Here is a 12,518-nt window from a genome sequence, read left to right as displayed (position 1 = left end):
CCCCTCACCTTACCCAGAACCACAAGAACAATTTTTTTTCGAACCTCAAACTCGAATATAATAACATCTGCGCACTTTTTTCTCAACTCGAATATTTCCTAGTGAATTTTAACGGCTACGAACAACATTAATTAGTCCTGTAACTTGCCGCAATTAAAAGCAACAATATAATTAATTAATTACGAATGTGATCGCAGTATCTTTCTGTCTCTTTCTCTCTCTCTGCAGTCGAGGCAGCATAAAAACTTGCCAGCGACTGGAAGAGGCCCATCGAGCAGAAATCGAGACCATTCTGAGAGAGCAAGATGGTGCATTTCTACAGATAAGAACCAATTAAAATACGTGTTGGGCTCCTGGCGTTATTGCAATTGACAACGCGAAAGTCTACTGCTCGAAGCCAGATCAAATCTGCTGTTTTCGACTTATATAATCGATTTGTTATTGAAATTGAGTTTTATGGTTGAGATAATGATGTATTCACGCTTCGAAGGATATGCTGTAGGCTCATTTTGGCATATGGGGTATCATTTCAATCGATTAATTTGACGACTGAAGTAACAAGAGAGGCAGGACGTAAATACTTATGCTTTTTTTCTTATATATTAGGCCAATTGGGAAGTCCCCGGTCTGATGCACAGATGGCAGTGCTAGTATTAAATCCATATGATTTTTAGTTAGTACCAACCTTCAAACGATACGTGTCAAAATTTGACATCAGTCCGACCATTAGTATGTGAGATATTGCGTTGTCGGTGTAGCTACTTTTGTTATTGAGAAAAGATGGAAAAAATAGTTGCGTGTGCTGATAAAATATTGCTTTTTGAAGGGAAAAAATACGGTTTAAATAAAATCTTGGCTTGATGGAGAGTTTCCGGGGCTACACCAGGAGAATCAACCATCATTGATCGGTATGCTAAGTTTAAACTTGGTGAAATGAGAACCGAAGTCCGCGAACGCAATAGACGCCCGAAAGAGGGTGTTACCGACGAAAAAATCAAAAAAGTTTACAAAATACTCTTGAATGACCGTAAAGTGCAGTCGATCGAGATAGCAGACATTGTGAAGATATCATCTGAATGTGTACATCTTATAATTCACGAATATTTGTACATGGGAAAGCTTTGTGCAAAGTGGGTGCCGCGCGAGCTCACAACCGATCAAAAACAGCAACGTGTTAATGATTCTGAGCAGTGTTTGAAGCTGTTTGAGTGCAATAAACCTGAATTTTTGCATCTATATGTGACAATGATTGAAACATGGTTTCATCATTTCACTAAGGGGTCCAATCGACAGTCAGCTGAGTGTACTGCACAGGATGAACTGAATCCAAAGCGAGGAAAAACACAACAGTCAGCTGGCAAGGTTATGGCATCTGTATTCTGGGATTCTGGGACCAATAAAAACAATGGCCAAATTGCATGAATTCGGCTTCGAATTGCTTCTGCATCCACCGTATTGGCCAAATCTGGCCTCCAGCGACTTTTTCCTGTTCTCAGACCTCAAAAGAATGCTTGCTGAAAAGAAATGTATCGCCAATAAAGAAGTAATCGCCGAAACTGAGGCCTATTTTGAAGCGAAAGACAAATCGAACTACAAAAATGGTATCAAAAAGTTGGAAGATCGATATAATCGTTGTATCACCCTCGAAGGCAACTATGTTGAAAAATAAAATCGAATTTTGCCATTTACTATGGTAGACCGCGAACTTTTCAATTGGCCTGTTATACATTCATGATGATATAGTAAAATTGTGGATTTGAAACTGTATCACAATCCTACAACGCGACGTAATCTAACCACGTTAGGGATATGTAAAAATTGCGTATATTCTCTCTATCTATGTGTATTAGTGTATGTAGTCTATGCAAAACTCTAGGTGACTATGTTGCGAACAAAGTCAATTTTTCAGAAAAAAAGTGTTTCTACTGGTTAGGCCCCTGATTTATTGAGTGAAGTAATAGTTAGGCATTGACCCACTCCCATTAAAGTCCTCATAGTGAACGTAAAACAGTTCGAAGATGCACCAGTATCCCCAACCCAACAAACCAAACTAAAATAAAATACGAATCGTGTCCAATAATAATTCCCTACGTCTTTTTACCGATCAGTATCTGTCACGTATGGAGTGAAGCAACCTACCTCTTCTTCTTCTTCTTCTTTCTCGTGTGGTATCGAGGTAAGAAATTATGTACGTTCCTATCTCTCTAATTGTGCTCGCCCGAATGCAAAGTGGTATTATAATGGATATATAAATTTGTTCGATTCCACTGATTCCTGCACTTTTCGTACCATTAGTATTAACCGTGAGTAACTGTCCTTTCGTTCAGCAGTATCAATTGGCAAGTTGCTCTATGCAAATGGAGCATTTCGATTCAAATGAGGGGATAACAGTGTTCTCGCGAGGATTGTGGTTGGTGTTTTAATTTCCCAGATTGATTCTTTGGTCGCAATCTGAACTATCCTACATTCGTATTCTCAAGGTGACATCGGACGTGCAGGATGCCTTTCCTTCTTTCATATAGCAATTGTCTTGAGGTTTTGTAATTGTAGATCTTCTACTGTGCAAGATATATTGTATAGTTGGGTTAATTAATACATAACAGGCTATTGAAAAGTCGCTGGGGTACAGATCTGGCGAATACGGTGGATGCAGAAGCAATTCGAAGCCTAATTCATGCAATTTTGCCATCGTTTTCATTGGTTTGTGACACGGCGCATTGTCTTGATGAAACAGCACCTTTTTTTTCAAATGGGGCCTTTTTTTAACGATTTCATTCTTTAAACGATCCACACTATAATATAACTGCTGTTGATGCCCCTTTGGAGGTAATCAATGAATATTATTCCTTGGGCATCCCAGAATACTGATTCCATAACCTTGCCAGCTGACTGTTGGGTTTTTCCTTGCTCTGGATTCGGTTAATCCTGTGCAGTCCACTCAGCTGACTATCGATTGGACTCCGGAGTGAAATGATGGAGCCATGTTTCATCCATTGTCACATATCAACGCAAAAATTCAGGCTCATTGCACTTAAACAGTTTCAAACACTGCTCAGAATCATTAACACGTTGTTGCTTTGGATCAATTGTGAGCTCGCGCGGCACTCATTTTGCATACAGCTTTTTCATGTACAAATATTCTTGAATGATATGATGTACACTTTCAGATAATATCTTCACAATGTCTGCTTTCTCGATCAACTTCACTTTACGGTAATTCAAAATTATTTTGTGAACTTTTTTGATTTTTTCGTCGATGACAGGCTCTTTTGCTCGTCCACTGCGTTCGCCGTCTTCGGTGCTCATTTCACCACGTTTATACCTCGGTTTATACTCAGCATGCCAATCAATGATGGTTGATTTTACTAGTGCAGACCCCGGAAACTCTTCATCAAGCCAAGATTCAGCTTCAACTGTATTGGAATACTTTGGAATCTGTCCTATCATTTCAAATCAAACAACCATTGTAAAAAATAACAGCGAAGCCAATATTAGAGTCTTGACAACCTCCTCGAATCTTTTTTTCCACATCAAATATTCTCAGGCCTCCTCTAGCATTCGTACGGTGATTCAAAATGGATAAGGATATGTAACGATATCAACTTTTATCGATAATTATGTCCAAGTAGGATAATGGCCGTACAAACTGGCCGTCTCGGCTATGTAATGTAAAAGTAATAAGTTTTTCATGAGTACTAAGAACGACACTCAAACATACACTGATCGTCCCAACTAGTTTTCTCATAGCGATACCACACTTCGTTCTTGCCGGACTTGTAGAATGCAATAAAATTTCTATTTTCAATTAGCGATAATATGTCGATACTATTGATGCTATACGGTTTCACAGAGGCGCATCAGTCATAAAGGTACTCTTCAACTGATTGACAGGTGGAGCTTTGGATTTTGATGTTTTATTGTAGCGGGTGTTTTTTTCGAGGTATATAACTTTAAGTTGGCATTACTGTTCAAGATGGAGACCGATTTAACAGCTGTCAAGTGATTTATTCATCATGAATAGACTCACACCTGAACAACGCTTGCAAATAGTGCAATTTTATTTCGAAAATTTTGCTTCTGTACGGAATACGTATCGCGCACTACGTCCATTTTATTTTGTTTAGCGATGAACGCACTTCTGGTTGAATGGCTACGTCAACAAACAAAAATGCCGCATTTTTAGTGAAGCTAATTCTCAAGTGTATGTCGAAACACCGTTACATCCAGAAAAACTGACTGTTTGGTGCGCTTTATGAGCTGGTGGAATCATTGGTCCGTACTTCTTCAAAAACGATGATGGCCAGAACGTTACAGTCAATGGTGATCGGTATAGAGCCATGATTACTAACTTTTTCATTCCTGAATTGAACAACCATGATGTCCAGGAGCTGTGGTTCCAACAAGACGGCGCAACATGTCACACAGCTCGTGCCACAATCGATTTATTGAAAGACACGTTTGGTGACCGCCTAATTTCACGTTTTGGACCTGTGAATTGGCCTCCAAGATCTTGTGATTTAACACCGCTAGACTACTTTCTGTGGGGCTATGTAAAGTCATTGGTCTATGCGGATAAGCCACAAACCCTTGACCATTTGGAAGACAACATTCGCCGTGTTATTGCCGATATACGGCCACAAATGTTGGAAAACTCATCGAAAATTGGACGTCCAGATTGGACTACATCCGAGCCAGCCGTGGCGGTCATATGCCAGAAATAATATTTAAAATGTAATGCCACAAGATTATCTTGCGGATAAATAAAATTAATGTCAATCGAATAACCCATCGTTGTTTTATTGCAATTTAAAGTTCTATAGTTCTAAAAAAAAACACCCTTTACATTTAAAGATGTATGTAAAACATTCTCTGATTGAGATTTGCCAGTAGATTAAGTCCTTCGAAGTATTGACTACGTTTGTAAAAAGGTCCTGAAGCCAAGGTAGTGCTTTTATTGAATATTTTCTTACATTATCGCCCAAATATAGGCAAATGCAAATGCAAATTGAAGGAAAATAGAGAAAAAACACTTTAGAAACAAAACATTTAATAATAATATAATCTTCACTATGTACAATATCATACAACAAATCATAATATCAATAACTTTGTACAGGCCAATAATTACACATTTACATCGAGTATCTACTATAAATAAGATAGTAGTCAGTCTTAGGTATACAAAAATACATCTCAATATGAGGCAAAATTGCACTGCAAAACTAAACGTTTTGGACGGTGCAAAACCCAACCCTTCTGATCTCCTCATGGCTGTTGCATCTTGCACCGTTATATTGCAAGGTTCAAATAAATACGAAGAGTTACTGCTCGAATGCTAGCTCTTGCTTTGGTCATTGCGGGATGTTGAGGATGGGACCACCCATTCCGGGAAAACCGAAGTGTTGAGGTCTGTGTGCCATGGCGGCCAAGAAGGGTGAAACTAAGGGTGGGTTTCCACCAGGGAAGATCCCGAAGCTTGGGGGAAGGAGCGGCCTTGCTGACAACCTGATTTTTTCCATCTCGGCTTCCTGCAACCGCTTGGCTTTGGCTCGTCTGTTTTGAAACCAGATTTTGACCTGTAACAAAAAAAAAACGTTGAGTATTCAATCAGTGACTAGAAAGTATATTTAGAATGTTAAATTTGGGGGATTTTGACGTCGAAGACCAGCATGGCGGTGGAAGATAGAAGGTTTTCGAAGATGCAGAATTTGATATGAAGAAATCTGCTGCTGAGACTCATCGAATGCTCTCAAATACCTATGGTGAGGCCGCTATTAGGGCGCTAGATAGAAGAAAGTAGTGGCCACCGATAGACAATACCTTGAATCATAAATTTAAAACCAGTTTTTCACAATAAAAAGGCAAAGTTTTCTACGCATATGTATACAGGGTGATTCATATATATGAATCACCCTAATTCGAGAAGATTTATATTATATAATATAAATCTTCTCGAATTCTCATCCGCTGTCAAGATGGATAAACTATTCTACAATGAAATTCCATGAAACAACTCAACACGAGTTTCTTACACTCCGTTTGTTGGCAACTCTGTCTCAGTGATACCAACCGCGTGTCACCGAACCTACAGTAGATTTGCATACAAATTGCAGGAATTATCAGGATTGCAAAGCTTGAAATTGACTTCGCGAAGACTTGTCGACAAATTTCCAAAACAACTCTCTTACAGCTATATTTACTTGGACGTCAGTGGCGGAAGTATGAACGTCAATTAAAAAATTTGCATAAAACACAGAAAGTGCAACAGTCCCTGCGATATCAGGAACGTCGCCAATCGTTCCTGTAATTCCTTTGTTATTTCCATATCCACCTTTGTTTTTTGTTTAATCGTCGGCGATTAAGTGAAAAAGTCAATTAGGCGAATTCGTTTATCTAGTTTTGTAACAATTGAGTCGACTTGACTATAATTGAACGAAAACTGACCACCTTTTGAGGTACACAAATTGTGGTCGATTTTGTGAAAAGTTTTTGTAACTGTAAGAGCTGCTTTGGAAAATTGTCTTTCAACAGGAGCTGAAGATGCTGGCGTTGATAAAAAATCCTAGGCCATTTTGGTCAAGTTTGGAAAGGTATTTCTGAAACTACCTAAATCTACCAATAGATTTCATAGAAATGTGGGAAAACTACTAATAAAGTCACACTGGTGAATGCTTCAGTCTCTCGGCGCTCGAAGAATCCCAATATTTAGTCTAAGCGCGCACAAGATTGCAGAAATATATGCCGTGCGACGCGTGCATATCAAGCTCAAGTAATATCAAGTAGCTTGATATCAAGTCAAGCAATAAATATCTAAAGTCAAGTCAAGTCAAGCTCAAGTATGTAATTTATCACGAGCTTGACTTTCAAGTCGAGTAGTTGGTTAAAATGTCAAGCTACTTGGCTTGATGAATCCTTAGTTGTTACTACCACAATTAGAAATGAAAAATTTGGGAACTATTAAAATGTATAACCAGGCAGTTTTGAACTTATTTCGATTTCATCTTCAGACCCTGAATACTAGAATCCTCTCATTGGAAACCCTATACAATTACCGAAAATAAGTGCAGCCAGCTTAAAGTCCAGAACCACTGAACAGATTTTGCGTATTAAACCATCCAATTGATACAATTCAAATTGAATAGTAAAAAACTGCTACGCTTTCCCTTCAAAAATTGATCGTTTTTTCCATTTGAACACGATTCTTTGGACAAAAAATCGAAAACTACAAACTTTTGGTCGCTTTATATACTAAAACAAGCGCAAAAACAGCTGCCAATTTGATTCTAGGTTTTTTTTACCGATTCCCAATATCATTATCGGAAATCTCCCCTAACACGATCGAATCAGGGCTACCTGAGGGCCGCTGCTACCGACAGGTGAGATATCCAATATCGTTTCGAAAATGCCAAAAACTCCGACTTTCCCGACGAGACCATAAATCTCAGGGATACCAACTTCACGCAGAGCGCCCGCATCTCGAGAATAAACCAAAGATTACGATCGCCGTTGACAGATCGATGTTGGCCTCTCAAACGAGAAGGCCGAGATAGAGCCTTTTTACGACCAGGCTAATTATGAGCTATTCTATCTGACCATTTAAAAAAAATAAATCCGGCTTGTTTACCTGTGTTTCTGTCAGCCTTAAGGAGCTCGAAAATTCCGCCCTTTCGGCAATGCTGAGGTACTGTTTGTCCCTGAACTTCTTCTCTAGGGCCAGCAATTGCTGCGTGGTGAAGGGCGTCCTTGGTTTCCTGTTCGGCTTGTGTTTGCGCAACGCGCATCTGACTATCGGGGGACCTACGCCATTCTGCGACATGTTCGGTAGACCAGCTGAAACAAAAAATTTTTTTTAGGGATTTTCGAATTTCTTGGAATCTAGGATTTTTTTTTCCGGAAAATTTTCGGAGTTGGGTGAAAAAGATGGCAACAGCGTAATTTTTGGGACTATATGTACACCTATCGATAAAAAGATCTATGAGGAAACATTTTCTAGCAGAATTGAGGAATTCGCAAAATCTGATATCACATAATAATGGCTGTCGATGCAGGTTTCAGATTGACAAACAGCTATTTGAATTGACAATTAACATTGTTTATCATTGAATTTTTTTCATTTGAGAAAATAAAAAGATGACGTAGGTAAATATTTGTGGTAGGTACCTAATTGAGAATCTATGTTCAATCTAGATATTATCATAGTTGTACTTATTGTGACAACGTTCAGATAAAGTGGGCTATCATTCAAAAGACAGTAATGAATTATTTAAAAAAAATTAAGTAGGTAGGTACATGATACTATTGTAAAATAAAGAAGACAGAGTGAATTGGTTAATGAATACGAAGTTTAATCACTATTTTTTTTCTCCAGAGGTATATATAGGTAGATGCACGTGATATATTTCAATAATTCCAAAAAGGATGCATTTTATTACAGGTACATTAGTACAGATTAATATGTTCGATATAAGACAAGAACATAAATAAAAATGTCTAATATCGAAGAAAAAGATAGATGTTAAAGTAATTTCGAAGTTTTATCGTTGATTGGTTGTAATTTGAAATTAGACCACAAAATTTTCAGCCCTTAAAATTGATATTACTGGATTTTCGATACAAAACTTGTTGACAAATGTTCAGTAAAATTCATAGTGTGTTTCTGTTCAATTTAAAAATTCTACACTAATAAAATATGGCAAAATCCAAATGCTTTATCAATAGAACCAAAAACGAGAAAATCTAGCCTATCAAATTCAATTAGATCTCGATTAGACGAGAAATTAAAAGAAAATTCTCCCATAATTCAAGGCAATAATCCAATCCGAAAAGTCGATTAAATTTTAATTTTATCCCCAGAATTCTGAAAACGTGTGAAATTAGATCTCGGACTCGAACATAAAAATCAACCGAAATAGAAGCGTGAATGTGAGACCTTAAAACCGAACAACCGATCGTAAAAAAATCATAGGCAACTCTATAAGAATGCAAATTATGGCAAATAACCAATAAAAGACACCATTATAGTTGAGTATTGGTTCCCACAGTCTGCTGAAAGACGATTCTACGGATAAAACTGGAGCTAAATCATGATTTACATCGATTCAAGACGTATAATTTAAATTCTTACTAGCAGGATGCTCTGCCGTAATCTTTTAGGTATGTAGCAGGTGTATGGAAGGATTTAAAAAAGAATTGCCATACGGAAGAATCGCAGAGAACTTAATAAAGAAATAAAACGTCAATTATATACAACAATAAGATATCGCAACGAATTTCATACAAAACTCTTCAAAAATATTAAACTCAATATGACATTTTTTTATCCCAAAATTATTTGGATTTTGTATTGAAAACATTTCATTTCACTAAAAAAATTATGTTTCCTCAAAGGCTAGAAGCATCATTTAGCTATTCCAAAAGATTTTATAAGAAACATCTATTTAAAATAATTTTACATTAAAGAAATACTAAAAGTTCAGCATAAACGAAATAAAATGCCAATTTACACCTTTTTAAGGATGATCTTAAGTATAAAAGTTGAGAGAAGCAGATACCTAGCATATATCGTTAAGGTAATTGAGAAATAAAAGGAGAGAACTTTGTACCTAGATATACTGAAGTTTTTAGTGAAAAAAGACGATATTTCTCCGTAGAGTAAAACATTTTTAGATTGATAACAAAATAACATTTTTCTTATGAAAAACTATAGACATTTCTAATTTGTTTTGAGGTGGGTGATATATTATACGGCTTTCTCATAGATTGCCGCTTTATTTTGGACTAAAGCTTTGCATAAATAACTCAGAAACGAAAACTCAAAGAATAGCCTCATCTGAAGACATATTTGAGGGTACGACGCAAAATCGAAGAAAAAATCCAACGTAATCAAATCCAACTTACTTTGCGGCGACGAAGACCTCAACATCCCTGCATGTCCCACCCAACTGAAAGGCCACTGTGGATGTCCACCACCCGACAAAATCCTAGGTAACGAAGGATGCAAAGGCTGAGGTATAAGCACAGTATGAGGAGAGTTAGGACTCAAACTATCCCTTCCATCAGTATCCTCATCATCCACAGTGATATTCTCCTCATCATCCTCATCGTGAACTTCACTTGACTCGTCCAACCTGGACTCTTCCTCACTCTCAACCCTTTCCTCCTCACCGTAAGGCTTTCTGCTCAACAGGGACTCAACACTGAACGAAATCTTCGCCTTGATGTCCGTCTTGGTAGGACTCGTGGTCTCCTCCATTTCTCACAATCACTCAAAGTCACTTAAAACACAGCGAGAAAGGCGTTCAACCGAAACCAGTTTGTTTAAATCCAAGCAAGCTCTTTTTTGCGTGTATGTGTGTAGCTCGTAGCGTGAACTCGACTGGACTGAGCTCGGAGTGCGAAGCTGTTAGAGGGGTACGCTTTGGGTGGGCGGAGCGTCGATGTGGCTAGCCCCGCCTCCAATCACTCGGGGATGTTATGCCATATCGAGCGTGGAAGAGTGATAAAGTGATTATGATTCCGCGAGCGAGCGGGGAAGGGTCTAGCCTAGCCACGGACCGTATTAAATTATTTGTCCTGGTTTGATCGTTTGAAAATTGATTTTGGTGGAGAGGTTTCGGCATTGTGGGTCACGTAGCGATGCCGCATGCTTGATTAGTGGGTCCAATTACCGTGGGATGAGAGTGTAGGTTTTGTGGTTTGGTCTAGGAGAGAGACTCGTGTGGGTCCGTTGAAATTTTTTTTATTACTAATGTTGGATTTCGATAATCTATTAGTTTCAGCGTAAATTCAAGATTAAGTGGGTTGATTCTGAATTTGGTTGATTTTATGTAGCAAAATTGAATTAATTTCATCGTGAAGAATTTCAATTTGTGATAAATTTTTTTCAAATTTGAGGACCAAAATAGCCAATCTAACTTTCTTATAGAAATCTAGATATCCTTTTTGAGCGTTCGTTCTCTGAGTCGATCGCTCTATGATTTCGTCAATATATATATATCCTTCTCGAATTGAGAGCCATGAAGGATTTTAAACAAAATGATCTAAAAACTTGGAATTTTCAAAGCAGGTTCGAATTGCTGATGTCGCGATTGAATTTGTTTATCGGTGATATCCGACTAGGGGGTTCGGAATTATGGCTGTTCGGAATTTTGTTTTTCTGTGAATTTCAAAACTTCAGTTACATAGGTTGAGTAGAAAAATTGAGAGATTCTTTGAAAAGTGATAACTCATTGCGTACCCAGCTCCCAATAGTTGGAATCCATCAAACCAAGAAGCTTGAAATTTTAACCAACTACTTGACTTGAAAATCAAGCAAGTCAAAAATTACATACTTGAGCTTGACTTGACTTGATTTTAGATATTCATTACTTGACTTGATATCAAGCTACTTGATATTACTTGAGCTTGATATGCACGTGTCGCACGGCATATATTTCTGCAATCTCGTGCGCGCTTAGACTAAATGAGGAGATTCCTCGAGCGCCGAGAGACTGAAGCCAGTGGCTTTATAAGAAGTTTTCTCACATTTCTATGAAATCTATTGGTAGGTTTTGGTAGTTCAAAAATATCTTTCCAAACTTGGCCAAAATGGCCAAGGATTTTTTTATCAACGCCAGCATCTTCAGCTCCTGTTGAGAGACAATTTTCCAGAGCTGCTCTTACAGTTCGAAATACCCGCAATTGGTTAGGCGACAAATCTATAAGATGCCTCATGTGTTTTAGCTCTTGGATGGAAAATTATGGAATCAAACAAAGCCTGGAGGTTTATTTTTCTAATATTTCTTGTTTTGATATTATTTATAGTGATTTAATGTATGTTTCTACTTCAAAAACGTTGATATTTTCGGTTCTTTTATACTATAAGTTTAATGAATAATAGTGTGTTTGCAAGGTTCCTTCTCATTTCATCATTTTTTTATTGATGTGACAATAAACAATAAAACTGCTAGAAATCAAGTAGCTTGATATGATTCAAGTACTTGATAAATAAATACTTAACTTGACTTGAAATTGAAAAACTACTACTCGACTTGAGCTTGACTTTAAATAAAGTCAAGCTCAAGCCAAGTAGCTTAAAAATCAAGCCAAGTCGTGAATCCCTAATTGTATTGAAAACGCAAAATGCTACCTATAACAGCCAACTATGTTCATCTATGATATCGCGAGAATTAAATTAATTTTCGAATTCCCCATTCTTGCCAATATAGTCTCTGATGCTCCTGTATATCGCCAGTTTAATTGAAAACCTAATTATTTGCATGCCAATCGCGATTTTCGAAACGACACGTTATTCATTAATTTTCGATTCGGTCGATAATTACCGTTGTGATAACTGAAATATCCAATTAAAATTAGTCCTGCTTCATTCTGTGGTCGGCTTTAATGGATTATTTTGTTGCGATTACGCGTTTGGGGTGGGGGGATATCGAGGAAAAAGCGCTTATTCCACTCAGAGGTTTGTTGATTTCGTTAACGCATGCAATATCTCGACCGATTGCAGAAAAAAAAAATTATGGCGT

The 12,518-nt window shown here is 37.6% G+C and overlaps 1 protein-coding gene across 1 annotated transcript; it reads right to left on the bottom strand.

Moving 5' to 3' along the window:
• Positions 1-5,030: 5,030 nt before the first annotated feature.
• Positions 5,031-10,390, bottom strand: LOC123680621 (homeobox protein MSX-1-like). The gene is made up of 3 exons (XM_045618605.1): positions 9,898-10,390; positions 7,625-7,830; positions 5,031-5,576 (listed from the first exon to the last, which is right to left on the bottom strand). Exons 1-3 carry the CDS (start codon positions 10,250-10,252, stop codon positions 5,352-5,354), a joined length of 786 nt encoding a protein of 261 aa, XP_045474561.1. The 5' UTR covers positions 10,253-10,390; the 3' UTR covers positions 5,031-5,351.
• Between the last annotated feature and the right edge of the window lie 2,128 nt (positions 10,391-12,518).

This window comes from Harmonia axyridis, chromosome 5 (genome assembly GCF_914767665.1).
Source record: "Harmonia axyridis chromosome 5, icHarAxyr1.1, whole genome shotgun sequence".
Lineage (NCBI taxonomy): Eukaryota > Metazoa > Arthropoda > Insecta > Coleoptera > Coccinellidae > Harmonia > Harmonia axyridis.
This window is presented reverse-complemented; position numbering and strand designations above follow the sequence as displayed.